Raw genomic sequence first — 23273 nt, 5'->3', positions numbered from 1 at the left:
TGATTTTTTATCAATTATTTCCACTTTCTTTCTCAATAGTTTTATTGTAATAAACCATATTCACTAATTTCAAAAGTCTAAATATTCAAAGCTGCTCATGCATTAAAGAAAATCGTTAGTTCAAAAAGCTGCTTATGAATTCCAATTGTTCACAAATTCAAGGCATGTTCATGAATTCCAAATCATGAATTAAAAAATGTTTTCATATTCCAAAAATATCTGCAGATTCAAAAGATCTTCGTGATTCCATATTATATTTGTGCACAATTCATAAAATGTCCATGCATTGAAAAAAAATATTCATGTATTCAATTTTTTATATTTATAAAAAAAGGCGACTTCAAAAAATGTTCTTGTATCTGAAAAATGTGCATGACTGAAAAACTGTTCGGGGATTTCAATTTTGTAGTAATTCTGAATATGTTTACGGTGAATTCCAGAATTTGCAAGATTAGAAATAACTTCCGGTATTAAAAAATGTTCCCATATACAATAAATTTATAGTAATTGAAATATAATTCACGAATCAAAAAATTCTGGTCAATTCAAAATAAAAATTCCAAATGAAAATGTTCATGAATTTAAAAATATTCATAAACTGGAAAAAGTTTGCGAATTAGAAAAATAAAATGTAAAAAAGAGAAGTGAAAAGAAAAAAATAGATACAATCAACCGATTAGGAAGCCAGAAATTGACAGAGAAACATATGAAAAAGAGTTGACAAGCAATCCCTGTGAGGGCTATGTCTCGCCGGTATTGATTCTAAGTAGGAATCACCTACGGTGGACAACTACGGGCCGGTCCATAAGTTGGAGTGCTTGTTGCCTTCGCTCGTCCTTGCCCGTTCGATCTCTTAAGTCCGGCTTTTATTTATGTTTTTTATTTGTCCTTTTTTGTTATTTTTGCTCTTGTTTTTACCGGTTCTTCAGCTCGTCCTTGCTCTCGTTTTGTTTTATTTTTTCATTTTATTTTTTGTTATCTTTGTTAGCTTTTAGTTTTTCTTAGGTTTTTTTACTGTTTTTTTATATTTATACTTTGGTTTTCTTTGTTTCTTTCTTGTGGTTCTGATTTTTTTTCATATCTTTGTCTTCTATTTGTTTCTTTGTTGTCTTTTTATTTTTGGTACATTTTTTACTTTTTCATACAGATAGTACAGGTTTAGTATAAATGCAAAATATTTGTAGAAAGTGACACGAACATATTTTGAAACATCAAACTATTTTTTCAGTTCTGATGTACAAGTTTTTTGAAATATGTGACATTTTTTTGAAATGTGCCACATTTTTTTGACCATCATGAACATTTATCATATATATGATTAACATTTTCGTATACATAGTTAAAATTTTGCTATGTTTTATATTTATATTTATATTTTTTTTGTATACGTCCTAAATATGTTCCTATAGACGTTTAGAAAATTTAAGGAGAAATATTAACATTTTTAAATACATTTGTAACATTTCTTTAAATATGACATACATTTGAATTACAGGAACATTTTTTCTAAATGTCACGTAAAATTATTTGATATGTGTGAATTTTTTAATGGTCACAAACATGTATCATAAATATGACTAATATTTTCTAGATTTTACATTTATATTTCTACATTTGTCATACACATAAGAAACATTTCCTACACATGTTTACCATTTTTAAAATGCAATAATAATATTTTTTATACTACTGTTGGATTTAATTCTGTATTTGATATATTTAAAATTGCTTTGTAATATAAATAAGTATAATAAAGAAAAAGGAAATAAAAGCGTGAAGAAAAAAGAGGAAAGGCGCATGAGTTCAACATGAAATCAGCACACAGGGCACAGAGGTTTGGCTCCTGCAGGAGAGTCGTGCTTAGGCATCACAGTAGGCAGCATATAGCCGCGCCCATCGTTCCGATCTAAAGCTGGAGTAGAACACCCAACTACTATTAGCCGCCTCAAGCGTTAGTAATATTGTGTATCTAAATGGGCCAGCCGAATTAGTTCTTTCTATATTATTATTATTATTATTATTATTTTTTGAGCCCCCCATGATAGTTTTGCCGGTTTCTCTGAGAGTTTTTTCTTCTGATTTCATCGAATCATGAGTTTTCCTGGTCGTCACATATATATTTTACATTTTCGTTTGATTTGTTAGTTTTTTTCGTTTTCCTTCTTCTTTTTTTGGTTTTTATCAAATTCGTTAATTTTAGACACATTTTGTAAAAACATTCAAAGTTTTATGAACCTTTTTCAAATACATGATTTCTTTTTAAATTCGTTTTAAAAAATCAACTTATGAGCTTTTTTTGAATCGTTTTTCTAATTCATATATATTTTTTATTTTTGCCTACTTTTCCAAGTGTTGAACAGTTTTTGAAATTTGTGATTTTTTAAAAATTTGTGAACTGTTTCCCATGAAATTTTTATTATTTACTGAACTTTTTTTAATGTAGGATTTTCTTATGTTGTTGTGAGCCTTTTCTCTTTCTTTTGAAAAAGCCATCTGTCAATTCTTCATGGTTACCGGTTAACGGTCACCGATCGCAGGTCCACTTGCTAACCGATTTTAAACAAAATGCGGCTGGGCCGGTCCATATGCTCCTGCGCGTGAGTGCTTGTTATCTCAGATGGCGCCAATTAGGCGCAGGGGTTATATATTATTTGTACTGATTTTTTTATAGGAATAGCGTACGGGCGAGCTAATCATGCCGACTTATTAGAGGCGAGCTAATGGGCCGGCCTGATTTGCTCATCGTAGGCGATTCTTATTAGGAATCGGTATGGGCGAGATATAGCCCAGTCGGATTTGCTGGACGAAATATGTAGTTTTTATTAATCTAAACACACTTTAGTTATTACTCAATAATGTTTCTGGTAATACAAGAGAGATCGGGAGGGTTCAAGAGCCAGAGATGACGCCTTATCTTGAGAACGAAAGCATGTCTAGCAAGGCTAAATGTCTCGAAATTGGTATCATGCCCTTCAAAGATGAAAGAGCACTGTTGGAACTGATTCGAAGTAGCCATTATCTCCCTGATGATGCTAGGATGTGTTCCTCCAATTTTCTGTGCTTAATGTCATAGATGGGTTAAGAGCTAGAGCCATAGCCTCTCGACAAGCTAGTGATTCAAGAGACGTTGGATCTGTAATTCCGGAGATCCTTATGGCCGAGGCGCCTAGATAGACACCCGATGAATCTCTGCAAACTGCACTAATAGCTCCCTCATTTGCTTCACGCGGCACTACGTCATCCACTCGAATCTTGGCGAAACCTTGCACTGCCGGGATCCATCTTGCTCGATGTTGTCTTGTCACAGGGAAAGCTGATATCTATTTCTTTCTAGGTTTGCAATCCTCCAGCTCCTTAATATATTTTGTTATGAAACTATGAGTGCCATGAGGGCTCTGAAATATTTGCTCATGTAGAGCTTGCCGACGTGCATCCCGTATGGCCCAAAGAGTGAGAAGAACTTGAATGAAGTTGTCATGTGGAAATTGTTTCATTAATGAGAAAATCCATCTTTTGGCGTCAGGCTCTCGAACTCCATTTAGTACGTCTAGGAGAGTACACCCATGAGCGAGGGGCAATGACCAGCCTAGTTACGGGCTTACCTGTGCTCGCTTTTCTGTTCTCGTTCACTGTTTCTTTTTTCGTTCTTTTTTGGGGTATTTGTGTTTCATATTTTTGGTTTTATGTTTTATTTTATTTATTTATTTTACTTTATTTTTCTTTTTCTTTCTCTTATCTTCTTGATTTTTTGCACTTATTATTTTTATACTTTTTGTACTGTAAATATTGGTTAATATACAGTGAACATTTTTCTCAAATGCACATTCAACATTTACTTTATATACAGTAAACTTTTTTAACATGCGATCAACATTTTTAATATTCAGACAGAATTTTCTCATATATGGTGAACATTATTTTAACATACAATGAACTTTTTTAATACGGATTGAACTATTTTAAACACATAATAAAGATTTTTTTTCAATATATTTTTCTAAACTTAATATTATTTAGCTCAGTAAAATAACCAACAATCTATTTCTCACGAACACCGAAGGAAAAAAAGAACAAAGAAAAACCGCTCAAAATGAGCTCGCCATAATGTGCTAGCACATTTGCCTGGTTCAAGTGTAGAGTGCATTAGTTGAACGAGCGACCCCTAAAAAACATAAAAAGTAATTGAACGAGCGTCAATTAATTTGGTCGCCCCTCAATAAAAAAAGACAGCGAATGCCGTCTCCCTACATGGCTGGCGATGCAGGTGGATGCGTCCACGGCGTCTGCGACTGTTATACTGTTGAAAATAAGCTAGTAAGGCCCTGTTTGATAAAAGTATTTTCTAAGTATTTTAAGAATACTATATTTTTTTAGATTATCACAGTTTTGTTTACAATGAGCTGCTTGGTTGCCTCTAACAACTGTGCTTTTAATATTGTAGTATTGGGCAAACTGCAGTTTTTTCTCTGCATAAAAAAAACCTCAAACCTTTTTTGTTTTAAAAGCAGAGCTGCTGAGTGCTTAAACACAACGGTTAAACAACAAAATTTACAGCGTTATGCGGCAACAGCCAAACATATTCTATGTATTGTGAATACTGTAAAATACTTTGTTTTAATAAAACTATGATATCTCACACCTACAAACAAGATTACTGTAGTTTTTGATACTTTAGTTTATATAATACTTTGCTAGCAAACACAGCCTAAATCACTCTCTGTATTAGTAAACGTGTTAATACAAAGATATAGTCAAGACTCTGCACGAGCGATGACACGTTCTCCTGCATATCCGTATACATGGGGCACACGGGCGTGGCGGCGAGGTCAGCCACGAGCGCGGAAGGACGCTATTTTGACGGTGAAAAACGAGCGCAGCCGTCGACATCATGACGGATTTGACTCTCCGGATGAAAATCTTTGCCTCGGTCTTCCGAAGCGGGCGGCGACAACGTCTACATCGTAACCTTCTTGAAGGCGTCGCATGGGAGAGACTGTTGCAAGCGATCTCTTCACTATCAAGGTTAGTGGATGTTGGGGCAGCGGCCCTGAATTTGTGCGCCGAGACGGCGGTCTCAGAAACCAATGCGATGACAACTTCATGCGGTAGGGTTGCTGCTCAGCATGGCTTGGGTGGCAATCTTGAGTGGCGAGGGCGGAAGGGTCGTCGGCTCGGTCGACGCGTTCAAGAGTGGACGGTTGGACGATATATCGAGACAGCGGCCCTGAAAGTGGTGCAACGGCCGTTGTCTGCGGGCAGTCACCCTGTGCAGCATGGGTTGCGGGTGGCTGAGTCGTGCGGCGTTGTAGCTCGAGGGTGAGCGGTGGTATGTCAGGGCAGCGGCCTCGGAAGGTGGTGTCGGTGGACCGTACAGGGTGCAACGGAGCAGTGAATGTCGGGGCGGCGGCTCCGAGACTTTGCAGCATTGAGAGCTTCAGCTTTCTGGGCGACGAGGTTGCCTTCAATGTTGCTCGTTGTCATATCAGGGACGCGGGCCATGTGAAGTGCATGCTCTTCATTTCTGCGGGAGGGCCCCGTGGCTGCTCCTCTCATAGTAGTTTTGGATTCTTCTTTTTGGCATCGGTGAAAGTTATGTGTTTGACATGTTGTCGGCAAGAATGGGCTTAGTCATGTGTGCTTGATTGTGGGGGAATGGGCTTGGCCCTTGTTGTAACAGTTTTCGTCCAGTTTTTCACTAATTAACTGAGCAATTATCTTCTGCTTAATTAATAGATGAGGCAAAACTTTTACCTTTGTTTCGAAAAATGGAAAAACGAGCGCAGCTACTCCGCCAGGATCTGGAGGACGCCGCTGGTGGAACTCACGATTCAGCCACCAGCAGCACGCACCCCAGGGGACGGTCACCGTGTACACATACACATTTCTACTACACTTTTATATGCTGGCTTCTTTCACTGGTTTGGAACTGCGTCATCTCGTCAGGGCTGGAGTTCTTTTCCAAAGTTTGCTAGGCTGGCAAAATTCGTTTGGTGTGGGCTATTCTGTAGCTCCAGGAGCCTAACTTGATGCACAAAATATTCTGTTTTGAAGGAAAAAAACACGGATACTACGTCGTGAGTGGTCTGGACAACTTCACAGACTGTCAGTACAATTAACTATTCCCTCAGATCCATATTACTTGTCACTTGTTAGTACAAAGTTAATACAACTTTGTACTAAACCTACTACTTGTCGCTGGTTTAGTATAAAGTTATACTAACTTCGTATTAAATCAGTGACACATAATATGAATTGGAGGGAGTAATAACTAAATATATTTACACTTGCTACAACAGTCACAGCACATACTGAAAACCAGGCAAACTTTAGGTATCTATTTCTAACCGATCTTCATGTACCCATATCAGAGGAGCTAACAAATGGTAGAACACCATTAATGCATCATGAGAAGAGCTTTATTATGATATTCCTCGTTCTATGAACTTCAACTTTCATTGCCAAATGATCCTTATGAGAGACAAACTAAACATCAAATGGAAAAGCCTTGGCATAAAACCCTGAATGATGACCTCAGCCTGCACCGCCAAGATCACACCGAAACTCGGATGCATCTGCCTCTGTGCTACCAGTTTGGCATCCATAAGATCGGCATCACTCCCGGTCCTTTAGTGACGTGTAGAACCCTAACACAACCAACATACTCAATTTCTCGATTTGGAGTTTTGAACTGAAGCCATCATCCTCGTCGTATGGAAAATTTTGGCGGCTAGGAATGCAAAAAGTTTCAGGGATATCAATGAGCATGTCACAATCATCGTTAAAACTATAGTTAGTGAAATGACGCTCTCGGCTTATCAGCTTAAAGAAGCCGATTGAGTAATGGTACTTAGGTGGGGAACACCCACCATCCCAACTTTATTGATCCAGACATGGTAGCAAACATGGGAACAATGTCACACAAATAGTAGATATACTCTAGTGGGAAGTATCATGTGGTTGGAAGCACACCGCTCGCACATTAAGAAGTCAGACTTTGACATATACTCTAGAAAGCTTGTGAGCCGTATTATGCGGCTTTTGCCTTTGATAAGACCACCTTCCTCCTAACGAGCATATAATGGAACAAGTGTGGAAATCCTGCAATCATCCAGATGAAACGAAGAGGTGTCTTATCAAATCCTACATATGTATACCTTTGGTCAATAATTGTAAAGAAAGTGTACCTGGAAAATAGATACCCATTAGAAGAACATATGCATAGTGGTAGTTGAAGGAGAAATTCCATTTATTGGGCATTTGAAGGCAGTATTTATTGGAGGCCTGCCAGTAGTCACCCACAATATATAGAACTGTTAAGAAAAACACCCATTGAAGTGACTCACATGGAGCTCTTCATGTATTCGGTTATTTGGATTACCTTCATGTAAGGCAGTGTGACGTATATGAGGCCAACTTCACTTAACATACCAATAGGATAGAGTATGAGGAACATGTTGTACCTGCAAACAATCGGTACAAAAACAATGAAGCTAGCCGCTTTTAACGTAAATATACTAAAATAGTAATACATCTAAGATGTGAGATTTCTTTAGATCCAATACCAACCTAAGCCATAATAGCCAGAAATGAGAAAATCCAAATGTCTCCTTCATACCATAGTAAGGATATCTGATGACCTGCAAATCAATAGCAATTTTACCATAAGATTATGATCAAATAAAGAGAATTTCAAAATCTTGGATTGATTAGGTTCACATAAGAAACGTCGTAACTGCGGGTCTTAAATTAGCGATCTTCAAGCGTTATTCTCACATGAAGAACCAAGCGTCGCTTTTCAGTGTCTTATGTTGATTCTGCTTTCTAAATTGATCATGTTTCACTTGACTAATTTAAAAATATTTGTGGAAGCAACATATACCTCAGCGATGGACCATGCTAGGATCAAGGAAGTAACAAGAATATGAGGGCGTGTCTGCAAGAAAAGTGTACTTAATGATCGGGAAATATTGTTGAGAAACCAAATAATCATTAGCTCATATTCCCATTAATTGTAAGTGTAGAATATCTTGTTGGGGATCGTAGCAATAATTCAAAATTTTCCTACGTGTCACCAAGATCAATCTATGGAGTCATCTAGCAACGAGAGAGGAGTGGATCTACATACCCTTGTAGATCGCACGCGGAAGCATTCAAGAGAACGGGGTTGATGGAGTCGTACTCGTCGTGATCCAAATCACCGATGATCCTAGCGCCGAACGGACGGCACCTCCGCGTTCAACACACATACGGAGCAGCGACGTCTCCTCCTTTTTGATCCAGCAAGGGGGAAGGAGAGGTTGATGGAGATCCAGCAGCACGACGGCGTGGTGGTAGAAGTAGCGGGATTCCAACAGGGCTTCGTCAAGCGCTGCGGGAGGAGGGAGATGTGTCATGGGAGGGAGAGGGAGGCGCCAGGGCTTAGGTGTTGCTGCCCTCCCTTCCCCTCACTATATATAGGGCCAAGGGAGAGGGAGGGCGCAGCCTTGGCCCTTCCTCCAAGGAAGGGTGCGGCCAGGGAGGAGTCCATCCTCCCCAAGGCACCTCGGAGGTGCCTTCCCCTTTTAGGACTCTTCCTTTCCCATATATCTTGGTGCATGGGCCTCTTGGGGCTGGTGCCCTTGGCCCATACAGGCCAAGGCGCACCCCGTACAGCCCATGTGGCCCCCGGGGCAGGTGGCCCCACCCGGTGGACCCCCGGGACCCTTCCGGTGGTCCCGGTACAATACCGGTGACCCCGAAACTTGTCCCCATAGCCGAAATAGCACTTCCTATATATAATTCTTTACCTCCGGACCATTCCGGAACTCCTCGTGACGTCCCGGATCTCATCCGGGACTCCGAACAACTTTCGGGTTACCGCATACTAATATCTCTATAACCCTAGCGTCACCGAACCTTAAGTGTGTAGACCCTACGGGTTCGGGAGACATGCAGACATGACCGAGATGACTCTCCGGTCAATAACCAACAGCGGGATCTGGATACCCATGTTGGCTCCCACATGTTCCACGATGATCTCATCGGATGAACCACGATGTCAAGGACTTAATCAATCCCGTATACAATTCCCTTTGTCTAGCGGTACGATACTTGCCCGAGATTCGATCGTCGGTATCCCGATACCTTGTTCAATCTCGTTACCGGCAAGTCTCTTTTACTCGTTCCGTAACACATCATCCCGTGATCAACTCCTTGATCACATTGTGCACATTATGATGATGTCCTACCGAGTGGGCCCAGAGATACCTCTCCGTCACACGGAGTGACAAATCCCAGTCTCGATTCATGCCAACCCAACAGACACTTCCGGAGATACCTGCAGTGTACCTTTATAGCCACCCAGTTACGTTGTGACGTTTGGCACACCCAAAGTATTCCTACGGTATCCGGGAGTTGCACAATCTCATGGTCTAAGGAAATGATACTTGACATTAGAAAAACTTTAGCATACGAACTACATGATCTTGTGCTAGGCTTAGGATTGGGTCTTGTCCATCACATCATTCTCCTAATGATGTGATCCCGTTATCAACGACATCCAATGTCCATGGTCAGGAAACCGTAACCATCTATTGATCAACGAGCTAGTCAACTAGAGGCTTACTAGGGACATGGTGTTGTCTATGTATCCACACATGTATCTAAGTTTCCTATCAATACAATTCTAGCATGGATAATAAACGATTATCATGAACAAGGAAATATAATAATAACTAATTTATTATTGCCTCTAGGGCATATTTCCAACATATCTGTGTGTTAAATATTTCTAGGTTTGACCATAGTAAGGAAATTACCAGCATCAACAACATTACTTGATACTACTTCACAAAACATAAATATGCCTACAGAGGCTCCACTTTTGAATTTATAACGCAATTCTTGCCATTGTTTTATTCTTTATGAAAAGTATTACCACAGACTATTTGATGATCAGAAATAAAATGTGATGCGTGTCTACTTTTAAGAGTTGCAATAAAAGTTTGCATCTAAAATTTATCATTTACCAAATGCTTTTAAATCAAGAGCTTGTTTTGTACATCACAAAGGGGAAATGATGTTTTTCTATCTATAGCTCTAGACTTGCTTAGTGATGCGTTATTCAAATTGATACCTCGGGAAAGCTCCACAAGACACCCCATGTAACAAACATCCTTCCAATAAGTTGTAGAATTGTTGCGGAGACAGGAGACTTCACAAACCCTTTCATGAATTCAGTATTCAAAAGAGTGATTAAAAAGGAACATGATACTGTATAACTAGAACATAATGAAGAATCCTTACCTACAAGTGAATGGACAATCTATGTTAAAAGCAACGCCGTCACCATGCAACACCAAAATGGTTAGCAACTCACATTCTTCATGTTCAAAGAATAAAAACCTATAAATTTGAACTAAACGATACCATTAAGAGTTTAACACAAATTTCACCCATGGAAGAAAAGTGCCATAAGAATCATCAAAGTACTTTTTAACATTCTGGTTAGCATGCGTCCCATGTTGTCATTCAAAACTCAAGGCAGACCTCTGAGTTGGAGTTTGTACCCTTCTTTGGGCAATTAAGAATTGCTGGAATGATTGCATGTTTAACAGATCATCTATACCAATTTTTTTGGCAGGTTATCTTCAAAGCTACCACGTTGATCCATACATGGTCATTACTCATTACTTCTGTGTGTGAATGCTCAGGGGCATATGGCCTTTTGGTGCAACTGTATAGAGACGGTTGCACGATGATTATTCAACCAATTTGACTAGCGTGCTAGTAATAGAATATTTCTCTGAGTCATTTAACCCCATTATCGACCGGCTGTGGTCTTGTTATTTATTTCTACTAGTAGAACGCCCGCGCATTGCTACAGGCTACAATGCATATAAATGATTCAAATAAATAATTAAGATTGTCTCTAAAGTTCAACCTCATTTCTCCCTCTTCTCTGGGCATGTTTAGACATCAAACAGGTGTTCAACACTCTTCCCAAAATCAAGGGGGGCAAGGCGTGCGCCGCCCATGACACCTCCCAAGTTGAATGTCTTGCATTACCACCAAGCAAAAATTTGATGTTTGTTGTTGGGCATGCAACTCATACACCACCGTGTCCGTTATTAACTTTTAAAGCAACCAACCAATGCATTTACCCTTCTATTCTAACCAAAAAAATTGCATGACTTGATGCAAAAGAATATGAACCACCCGCTCATGCAATTTACCGCAAAGCCATCTCTAATGAAATGCAATTTGTCACATTTTCTAAAATAGGGGAATTATTTCGCTTAGACAACCATAACTGAACAGACAAGCCCAATCCCCATCCCGCTCACTCTGAACCCTTACTCTTATCACAATATCCACACTCATGTTCTAAGTGAGCTAGTGATCAACACCACAATAGCAAGCCATCAGCAAAAAACAAGGGCGGCAACCGCCTTCCTATCTTAGTGATAGTACCTCCTGGTTCCATACTGGACCCACCCTTCATCCCGGGCTATAGCACGTTGTCGTCACACTCATACATTGCTATGTAAAAATAAAGCTATGAACAGAAATTTTCGCCCAAAGCACTTAAGCGATAAACCTAAAACTACTTTTAGGTCACCAAATTTACCAATTATATGCTCCAATAAACCAAATGAAAGAGAGGGCATATCAAGTTGGAACCTTGAATACAAATTTATTCTCCTCACTTTCTATCTAATATACCAAAAACTGCTTTTAGGTTATCAAATTTACCAATTTTATGATCCAATAAACCAAATGAATGAGAGGGCATATCAAGTTGGAACCTTGAGTTTCCCTTCAACAAAAGTTGGAGCCGTGAGCTAAATACGAGAACCTAAATAGATAACATTCGAGATGTTTGAGGTACTGGGAAAACCATCTAAAACCTAATGAAAAGTCTAGCTGAAATATAAATATTTGATTATATTGCATGGATAAACCAGCATTGCCACCAGAGAAAACAATTATTGACACCAAATTGTTCTAATCAAGAATGTGTCTTGAACTTGACAGAATTGGTTTTCATGCATAGTGGCAAGTTTTCACTCTCACCCGCTTCTTATTGGAGCAAAAGGCCACAACCCAGTTCCTCATGAAAAATGAGACCAAGGTGTGGCATTGATACGTTTTATAGCCCCAAACATTCGAGATGACAACGACATCATCGCCGAAGCACGCCAACAGGGCAACAACGAGATGTGCAAGAACTAAAAATAAAGTGCTAAAAGCATGGTTTACTAAGGATAACCGTTCATATACTGAAACATAGCTAAACAACAAGTAAATTCAAAACATGCTACCCCCGTGCTAGGAAAGAACTTCAGCATACAGAAAATTTGATGCATGGAGCTTCAAGCTTCACAAAGCCAGCCGACGTGTTCTTTAGTTCTGCACCGGTTCATTGCCACCTTGGAATGGTAGCTTCCATCATCTTCCCTGCCACGAAGACCCGAAATTGGTCCAACTCTAGAGTGATGTCATGAACATAGCAACCGGTCCTTCTAATTCATACCTCTTGGCATAAAAACAAAATGGATTACCTCACTGAACTCCTAGAGGGATTCGAGTCATCATTGAAATCTGGAGGAAGAAGAAGATCGTAGACCAGCAGTCTGAGAAAGGAAATGATCATGCGAAGAACAATAAAGATACTATTGTCACCTAAGCCGATTACATATTGGGGTAAAAAACCTGATTGGATGAAACATATAATTTTGTTAGGTTGGAAATCAGAAACATTGTGTCAATTTATGAAGGCCACAAAAAACATACTTTCTGATTCATTCGACAACATGAGAGCTCAAACTAAGTTGAAGTGGCTTCCTTTTTAAAAAAATCCAGTATTGATCATGAATTGTTCAACAAAAATGAGAGTGCATGAATATACACTACTACAGTATATTATATATGCAACTTGTAATTCTCGTAAGTGAGAAAATACATCGCTTGCAAGAATGTGCTTACCTAACTTGATCTCAGCTATTTTCATATGAACTTTACAAATTTTACATACTGTGTTACATATGTCTTTCTGTTCTCAGGTTTTTAACTGAAAAAACATGATACTATGCAATTTGTCCTCACCCAGCCGGTGGGTCAGCGGTATAGTTATGGCTCACCCTTGGTGTGCTTCGGCGATGATCACCTTTGGGGTGCATTAAGGTGAAGGCCATGCTGTCACATGATCATGTAACTGTAATAAGAACTACGGGTGATAGAATATGCATGAAAACAATTGGTCAGTTCATCATATCCCCTGCCACCAGCTACAAAGTATAACAATATCCACATGTTTTATATCCCCTGTCACCAACTACAACATGTGAAAATCTTGACAGGTAACAAATTGGTAACTGAGCAACATCTATGCTGTCATGTAACAATAATGACGAGGTTCAGTCAGAGTCAAGATGTCATTGTGTTGTACTGTCAAAGAAAAAGGATGTTCGCATGGCATTGCTACTGTGAAAAAAACTGCATGCCAGCAACTCAATAGTACTAAGATATACCTCTTCGCCAGTTTAATGGAGGGCAGAACTCGAAAACAAAAAAAATCAAGAGGGCATTGCTTAGCGCGTTTAGTAATTTTCTACTCACCTATACTCCCCAAACATTTCTTCAAGACATTTTGTATCCCTTCCAGTTGAGTTGTTGAGATGTCATACATAAATGTTTTCCAGATATAATAGTTCAGTTTGAAGCAGAAATCAAAAAACATGTTTACGTGATAACCTGTAATAGATAGACTTCACGCTCAAAATACATGTGTGTATCTTCATTGCAATTTGGAGAAGTAGCTATCCAAACCAAGATGCTGCAATCTTAGAGAAGAGAAAGCTGAATCATACCGTATACCAGTATTAGCTTCAGGCACGGAGCACAAATCACTCTGATATTTTCTGCTTTGTCTGTGCACTTCATGCCCAACTTGGTGCCGCATTGCTTGCTGCCACTACCTGCACTACCTGACAGAGCACACCAACCATGTAATCCACGGTCCACCCAGCAAGGCATTCTAACAAGTAATCCACCACAACTGTAAGTTCACAGACCATATGCATCCGACAGCTGTATCCTAAAATCAAGAAAATTACGGAACGAGTCTGGCGATGGCTGCTCATCTTGATGGTTCTCTCTCGAAATTGTGAGGAGGACGGCCCAGAGATTCCTTCAGCGATGAGGAGAACTATGCCGACGATGCAGACATTCCTGCAGGAGGCGAGTGGTAGCGAGCATCGTGTAGCAGAGGCCGGCGAAGGTGTGATGGTTCTCTCTCGAAATTGTGAGGAGGACGGCCCAGAGATTCCTTCGGCGATGAGGAGAACTATGCCGACGATGCAGACATTCCTGCAGGAGGCGAGTGGTAGCGAGCATCGTGTAGTGGAGGCCGGCGAAGGTGAGGACATGTCCAAATGCCGCATCGACGAGCACAGGCACGTCGTGATGGAGAAGGGGCTCGAAGGAGACAAGGAGGTCGTCGATCAAGAGCGGCGGAGGACAAGTTTGAAAAGACGACAACGTCGCGTAGTGGATTCAGCGTGGAGGGAGGAGGCTGGCGGCGTTAACCTAGCAGCCACGGGGTAGGGCAGCGGCAGTCGGGAAACGCGAAAGGAGCATGGAGGTGGAGGGCGTTTCTAGCGTGGGTCGTGTTGGCTGGCTTTTTTCCGGAAAGAAAAATTGCCCTGGTTTTCTTACGACAGTTTTTTGGTTTGATGAAAAAAATCGATGGCGAGCGAGGGGGTCGTGCGAGGGGAGGGGAGCGGACGAAGGAACGAATGAACGAACGACGTACGGACTCGTACATTAGGAGTAGAGATTTTTATCTTTACTGTTATCATGCGTCTTATTTATGTTGAATAGTTTTTTAATAAAATGTTTGTGTGCATCACGATGATGCGGAGATGGGGGTTATCCCCCTTTTTAAAAATTGTTCATGTTTTTTATTTATACCATGTTTTGAGAATCACAAAAAAGTAGCTTTTGAGAATCACAGGCCCATGGAGATTTTTTTCCACGAGCGGGCGAAGGCTAAAACAACGAGAGGCACATGCGATTTGTATGGCATATAATTTTCTAAGCCTGCAACAGGCCCACATGTCAGTATACTCACCCAAAAAAATGAAGAAACATTCTGCACCGGCGAGGGTAGTGCATGATTGATGTACCATCTACCCTGTCGGTTCACACGATCAGTCTCCTAGTAAAATGACAAATAAGAGAAATACACACCGACAAGAGGACATTACCAACACTAAGTTGCCCAAGCTATCTGAGATAGGAGTATATATGAAAGTGTGACTATAGTGGGCGCATCGAAGCGTACCGTACCATCTAGTTTAAACTTAATTTGTTGAACAAATCATGCACCTATGCAAATAATTAGTACTTTACGAAGATAAAAGGTAAGAACCATAGTGCGCAACTGATATGAAGAAGAATACCAGACCTCCATTAAAGCGGCAGTCCGCGTGACCAGTAGCGGCTGCTCGATAGCGGTGTAGATAGCCTCAGGCTTCCTCACCAACAATGCTAATGTTGCATGGCACAACACCTGTGCCCTGCATGATCGGAATTTAAGTGCTCAATCAAACAAAGTAACAAATGACCTCTTTTTCATCCGTCAAGGCATAGCTTTGGTCTTGTATGACTTTATTTTCTACCGATGTGATTCTTTATGTGCATATGTTAATGTTGACTGCGTGTAGCCTAATTATGTAGAGATCGGGTGTGTTTATTGTGTTTTTTATATCTCCTCATAATGCTTAATTTTGAGTTGATAAACTTCATCCTCTACCAAAAAACAAACGGCCAGATCTGTCTAGAACTTAAAAACAATGGCTGGAACACTGACCATCCAAAGAACGCAGCCCAATTATAGACAGAGAGGTAGAGCCGGCGCACCACTGGTCTGACATTACCCTCCATTGCAAAGCTACCTGGAAGAAGCAAAGATATTGGGTGTGCACTAAGGCCCCGAATAACTTACCCTATAGGTGCACACACATTGGATGCAATTAAATATTACCACTATCTTTGGTTGTGCCTTTCTCGGAATAGTATTGGGATTGGAATGTTAGCACCGCTCAACCTAATTTAGCTTTAAGTTGAGGACATCACTACAGGAGTTTGGTACAGATGGTTGGGGAGTGTTAGGGGGAGTGATTGCTGCTGCAACCACCCTGCCATACCATACACGTGATCAGAAAATATCATCACAACAGCAAAAGTGAGTGATGGTGCATATGTCGATACAATAACTTACTTTTTCCTTTTGTTCTTCGCATGTATACGTGCAAACCATGTCGTAAGTAGCTGGTCCTTACACGAGTTTGATTGAGAGAAAGCTGGTTATCATGTACTCTTACGATCTTGTATACAGAGAGAGTACTCTTGAAAAGGAAATGTGTGTAAACGGCGTACAAAACTGAACTGAAACATCTTAATAGCATGTCCTGATGACACGGGAGTTTGGGAGTGACTTCTTCCTCCCTTAGGCTGCTCATAGTGGGGAGTAACTTAGGCTAGTGTCATGCATAGACACTAGTCTTTGTTACTACCTTCATAGTGCAAAGTAGCATACAAGTAGTATCATAGATGATTGCATTTATTACATTATAGACTCATTTTGCTTTGGTTTGCGTTATGTTACAGTAACATATTATGTTACTCCAAACACATCTCTCCTCATTAACTAGATGCCACATAAGCAAACTTGTCTTGGAATGCGCTATGTTACTTGCTAAGTTACTCCCACTATGACCAGCCTTATCAAAGCCCGCCGCCGCCCTAGCCCTATGTCTGCCCGCCAACCTCTTCCTTTTCTTATTTTTGCCGCTACTTTGAGATTAGGGTCAGACAAAACCTCGACACCGGCCGATGAAGGCGGCGCTGGGGAAGTGTCTGCTCCGTTTGCCTTAAATGAGGAGATGTGATTTACGGGTTGCGGCAAGAGAAGGTGGGTATAGCTGCGCACTAGTGTTGATATCTTTCCGAGCTTGGCTGGTCTCCACTGAATGGGAGGTCCCAGACTATACAGAAGGTCGGTCATGCATTTGTGGCCGCGATCCCTACAACAGGTTTGTGGGCAATAGTGGCGATTCATCTTCGATGATCATTTGCGTCCCCACAAGGCGGTCCTCCGCTCTGGCACGCATATGGCATCGTCAATAGCCACTCTAGTTGGCTAGAGCTGCCCCATTTGTCGTGATAGCGGCCAAACGACGATTTTCACCGATGGGTCAGAGGGTCTTGGACCTTTAGATTTGGCAACAACGGTGTTCCTCCTTGGTATGTTTGTCGGCCGATTCTATCGCCATAGTCGAAGACGACGAAACAAGAGTTGGTCACGGTGGTGTCGTCATCTGCAGATCTACCACACCGATTGTCACTCGCCACGATGATGCGGGACTGCCGGCGCATCCCATCTTGGGATGGGATCGGTGACTTCCCTTCCTTGTCAATCTTTGTTATGTGTGTGATGACGACCTTCACCATTTGGAGCCTTTGGTGGCGACTGAATCTTGTTGTGTTTTTGTGGCTTCTCACGTCAAAAAACGTCCACGATGACTGAATCTTGTTGTGTTTGCGTGGCTTCTCACGTCAAAACTATTCACACACATAGCTGTTGGGATTGCAAAAAGTAGTGGCGACAATGCATGATGACTTTGATTTGGTGGTGCTTCTCGAGTACCCAGTCTTATTTCCTGGTGTGAAAACCCTAAATCTGTCAACACACCGCATGCAACATCCTACTCTCCATGGAGGAGCATGAGTCGGAGGAAACAACCCTCCTGGTGGTAATAGGTGGTCCAAGCGGTCGCTACTACTGGACACGATCATCCCCAACGAGCACGACTAGTGCACTATTGTACGAGCACCGGCCCCGGATCCATGGATCCCGGCGTCCTCCGACAAGCCACATGATGTCACGACCGGGGATATGTGTCCACCATGACTACACGTAAAACCAGGCCCTATGGAGATGGCCGTCGCGGTGGCAGCAGGTGTTCATAGCAGCCGCCGCGTCGTCTAATGGGGTGGAGAGATAAGCCATCCATTTCTTTCGAAACCATCTCATGATATATCACTTCTGCGTATTTGCTTTTAATGTAGTTTGAATGTGGCTCGTTATCTATCCTATTTCTGATCATCCCTCTATCACCTACTCCCTCCATTCACAAATATAAGATGTTTTGAATATGTCAGTATGGACTACAAACGGATTGAAATGAGTGATCAAACAAACTAAAATGTATCTACATACATCCGATTCACAAAAAAGTTAGAACATCTTATATTTGTGAGCCAAGGGAGTACTTTTTAATCCTCCTAATTTTATGCATGGGCGTGTGCCCATCACTATATTTGTTAAAATAATTTATTAAACAAACAGACCAATAATCTTATCAGAAAACTACATTAGTATATAACATCTTTGAGAGAAACACCCAAACACAACCAAGGATATACAAATAACATTACAAGGTAAGAAAAGATTGAGTACAATATTTTCTGTGGTGTACAGGTACAAATGGAGATGATAAATTATAACAGTGAAACTTTGCCTTCGCTTGTATTTATTTTAGAAATCAAAGCGGGTAGAAAAAAAGATCCTTTTGTTAGCCCATTTCAAGTGTCTCTGAACTGCTTATTGTTGTGACCTGCCATCCATGTACTTGGGGACTTACTCACTTCCGGTGGCAACATCAATCTCAACATAGTGGATACTAGGGATCAATCCCTAACAAATTGACACGATTACATAAGAAATTTCATCCATCTTCATCACCGTTCAGCAAGGCTACAGAGGAATTACTCACTCCTGGTTGTGAGCATCATGAAATTGTTGATGGAGAATAAATTCATCAATTTCAAGTTGAAATATTGACATCATCATGATCCTCAATCTCTTAGTCAGGGCGATGATCCAAGTTCTCCGATAAGAGGCTAAGGTTGTCGTGGAATCCCCTGTCAAAGTACTCCCTCCGATCCTAATTAGTCTGCGTATAACTTTTTTCGTTTTTTCCCTCAATACTCTGCGTGTTCCAGTGATTCAGCGAGAGTTTCCAATCGTGCCCCTGCTTTCCGCTTCACATGCAACGGTTCATAATTACTCGCATGCAGAGTGATAGGTTCAGTGCACACATGCAAGGAATAAAATAAGGAGACGGTTGAGAAGGCCCAATCGGTTGCATGCGCGTTAATAGCGGGCAGCTTCTGATCTGTACAGGCGCATGGGCAAAACAGTCAAGGAAAAAACCAGCGAGCCTCTTCTTGGTATGCGGGCCTGGCCTTATGCGCAAACTAAAGAAAAACGGAGGGAGTATCATGTAGAAGGCATGTACTGCAAAGTATTGGTACATGGGATCATTTATCCTATATCGGTGTACGTGTCCACTATGTGCACTAGCTATCGATGCACAAATTATCTATATCGTGTATATGAAGGTACACAAAGTGGATTTTGTAAGTTCAGGTGTGACACAAGGATCTCATCAACAGAACTGGCAAGAAATTAGAAGTTGGGAACACACAATGTAACTAGGTTTAGGACCCCGAGGTTACTAACATCCCACCGTCTTGCTTTTGTGGATCTCTAACTATCTCAATGTAAGATATATTACATGTGTTTGTGGTGGCTAACAAGAGCTAAACCCTAGTGTTCTTAAATCTTGCAAGCAATCTAGGATTCCCGGTGCAATGTCGATGTACATAGCTTCAAACTACATGATGGTGTTGTTGTTAATATCAACATTATCTTTATGTTGGGCCTTCTAGTCCTTTGTATAGGCGTCCCTTATTGTGGGATCCAAGTAGTAGAAACCAGGTCGACATCCAGCCATCGTATGACAAGGAATTGTCTTCCTTATTCTCGATGAACCTAGAGTCCTAGACTCGTGTGATCTTTCATATGCGCCCTGGTTCCACATATCAAACACCTCTAGATAGAAGATTCTAGAATGCCTTCTGTGTTATACACGCATGCATTTTGTGGTCTTCTTTTGTCTTGTATGTACACACATACTTATACATAACTAGCAAAAGGGCCCGTGCGTTGCAACGGATACAAAATTATTTATGACTCAAAATACTTTTTGTAAGTACAAAAACAATAAGCTACCTCGGGCAGCGGCATGCCAAGTGGCGTATGGGAGGATCGATGTTTTTTTTTCCTACTTATCGATGGTATGGTGAGCAATTTCCTTTAACTTCAGGGACTGTTTCAATCACTATTGAGAAAAAGGCATCCCTCCCTTTAATAGAAGAATGTTACTGGAAAGAATTACCTGACGTATCCATTTGCGTGGAGAGCTGTGGTACCAAGGATCCGGTTACTGGGCCGAAGATTGTCTGAATAGATCGTTATGTACCAATACACAATAATCGCCATTAACTCCAATATCTTTTAATTCGTTGGATCTCTCTTTACTTCAGATTTCTTATACTTGGTTTATATCTTTCCACTTCCAATAGTACCAGAATATAATCCTAGTCCATGCAATTTTGAAAAGCGGAAGAAATATCACAATTTTTAGGATATAGACATATATATAGTGACCATAATTTACCATGCTACATAAAAGCTAAATTTAAGCCTGGAACTGAGCATATCGATCATGGTGCAACTTCTGCAATGTGGCCTTTATCCTGTCCCTGCCCACCAGAATCTAGTCATTTACATGGTTTATAACAAACTCAGCAAATAAAAGAAGTTCATAACAAACTCAGGAAAACTGAGCTATGAACTAATTAATGGAAGCTTACACGGTTTCCAAGTGAAATTTGTGTGGACACAATTTTTTTCCTTGTTTTTTTTTTGTGTGGACTCTTTTTTTTTCTTTTTTGCAGGAGACTCCTTTGTTGACCTAAAGAAGAATTAAAAAATTAGAATGAAATTAAACAGACTGCTTTCTTGGAAGGATTTGAGTGAAACCATTGCTAAGTTGATGAAAAAAAATTAACTGAGAAAAAATAAATTAAGGGGTCGGTTTGTCAGGAGTTTATAGATGGAGTCGTTGAATTTTTTTCATTGATGTCCAGAAATACAAAATAAACTACAGAAAAATTAAAGAAAAGAGACAAAGGAACTGGAGTTCTCCTGTATAATACATGAATTTGATATAGATATAGCTATTAGCACAGTCACACACGTACCACGGTACCTGGGTGCTTCCTCGTACTGCAAGACTGGAGAAGGTAGAGACAACATCGCCATCATAGATGAACGGCAAGGAGAGCAGCCGCCGCTGCTCTGGCGAGATGACGGCCGCCATGTAGATGGCCTGCGGTCTCTGCGGAATGTCGCAAGCATATTAGCAACTTAGCACGTGCGCGCACGTACATGAGCCACATACAAAACTGCACACGGTTATGATGGACACGTACAAAAGAAACCGAGAAGCCAGTATAATCGGCGCCAAGGAAGATGACGCGGTGTGGATGGCTCGGCTACATGGGAAGTTCATTGTGCTGTCGCGTGATTGTTCTGCCGGTGGCTGGGCACATCCGCACATGCCTGCAAGCTGGGAATCAAGGCGGGGTGGTTTCGTTGTGGAGATAGCCTGCGGCAATGGCATGGCCTAGTGATCTGGGCGGTGGGCTTCCCCGATCGCGCCCCTTCGCCGACGCGGAAAGCTCCTTGTCATTGGCGACCATGGCTGGTCCTCTCCGACTTCTACCACCTGGATCTCCAACCCGAGCTCCATCGTTCCCCGGCGTGGCGCCATCGTGCTCCGTAACAAACATGCTGGCTCCCTTCGCGGGCTTTAGTCCCGGCGGCAGGCCGACTCGGTTCATGGTGCCTGCCATGCATGGTCTTCTTCCGCAACGCGCGGGCGAGCGAAGGTAGGCAGCGGCCGCCATGGCATTTGCGTGTCGAGCTCGTGGCGTCGGGGAAGAGAGGCGACGGAGGAGATCGGGACGGTGGCGTGCGTTTGGTGGCGGGTTGGGCTGCAGATTGAACGCGGGGGTCGGTGGCCGGTCGCTCGAGTCGTCCACGATGGCGCTTGGTGCGTGGCTCATGGAACGCGTGGAGGGAGTGCTTATGACTGTGCGTGGGACAGCGGGTCCGGCGAGAGGCGCAATTTAGCTGGATTTCAGGTCGAGCCTTTCATCTTCTAACAACTACTCCCTCCATTCCTAAATATTTGTCTTTTTAGAGATTTCAAATGGCTACCACATACGGATATATATAGACATATTTTAATGTATAGATTCACTCATTTTGCTCCGTATATAGTCACTTGTTGAAATCTCTAGAAAGACAAATATTTACGAACGGAGGGAGTAGTAAACATGTACGTGCAACGCACGTCTCGACTATGAAACATAAATATTTCTATCATAACATGAATAACTCTTTTGGGAATTCAAGTTTGATGCAAAGTGCGTGGAATTCCTAATTCCGAGTCATAAAGACGTGTTGATTGTTTCATGAACCAACGTGCCCCTTCTTCAAATAGGGCGATCGCAGTCAGCGATGGGACCCCTCCCAAGCTATACATTGGGACGTTCACGTCGTTGGATTTGCCTAACCGCCCTTGCTCGGTACCCCCACAGCACCACTTGTTGTGCCGCTCAAAATGTTGTTGTCACCGGTCCTAGTTCCTACACTCACATAATCACTTTGTTATTCAGTGCATAAAGTTGTCACTGTATCCACAATTGAATTAAATTTGAGGTATAATATTTCCAATCAAGAAAATACATCTTCAATCTTAATGTAATGAGCACCGGAAATGTTAACACTGTTGTGCCGTGCAGTACATAGCTTCATGTAGCAAGACGTAAAATGTTGACATTGTTCTCTATGGATTTGCTAATAAAATTTAACATTCAAGTAGGTATAAGCGTGTAAGACACGCGAAACCATTCTTTCAGCCAATCAACATTGTTTCAAAGCAAAAGAAATTGACAAATGAAAAAACACATCAACGCAGAACCATGACAGGTTATCTCTGCATAATAATACTGACAAACTTTGTAAAGACGTGTGAAAAAAGTACAGTCATGAACCATGGTGCAAACATATAGCAATGTCGGAATTAAGATGATGAGCATTACAACAGGGGGAGATCATTGACCTAAAATCTCTTACAATGAACATGTCTTCTCTAAATGTAGGCCATGGTTGAGAAGCAAGCCGGAACCGGATATTCAGTAACTAAAGCCAGAAACTTATCCACCTCTTCATATTTCAACAACATATATCTTCTAAATGTAGGCCATGGCTGAGAAGCAAGCCGGATCCGGATATATTCAGTAACTAAAGC

General features: G+C 41.3%; 1 protein-coding gene and 1 long non-coding RNA gene across 2 annotated transcripts; one reads left to right on the top strand and one right to left on the bottom strand.

The window, feature by feature from the left end:
- Positions 1-7027: 7027 nt before the first annotated feature.
- Positions 7028-21578, bottom strand: LOC119316030 (very-long-chain (3R)-3-hydroxyacyl-CoA dehydratase PASTICCINO 2B-like). Its single transcript, XM_037590432.1, has 12 exons — positions 21357-21578; positions 21165-21293; positions 20289-20352; positions 15854-15938; positions 15449-15560; positions 10285-10303; positions 10115-10203; positions 7880-7933; positions 7567-7637; positions 7379-7460; positions 7185-7281; positions 7028-7098 (listed from the first exon to the last, which is right to left on the bottom strand). Exons 1-12 carry the CDS (start codon positions 21576-21578, stop codon positions 7028-7030), a joined length of 1095 nt encoding a protein of 364 aa, XP_037446329.1.
- On the top strand, positions 12881-13527 carry LOC119314350. Its single transcript, XR_005152275.1, has 2 exons — positions 12881-13240; positions 13341-13527. It is a non-coding gene; the product is annotated as an uncharacterized LOC119314350 (long non-coding RNA).
- Positions 21579-23273: the final 1695 nt, after the last annotated feature.

Source organism: Triticum dicoccoides, chromosome 6A (assembly GCF_002162155.2).
Source record: "Triticum dicoccoides isolate Atlit2015 ecotype Zavitan chromosome 6A, WEW_v2.0, whole genome shotgun sequence".
Classification (NCBI taxonomy): Eukaryota; Viridiplantae; Streptophyta; class Magnoliopsida; order Poales; family Poaceae; genus Triticum; species Triticum dicoccoides.
Note: the sequence above shows the minus strand (reverse complement) of the source record. Positions and strands in the feature narration are given on the sequence as shown.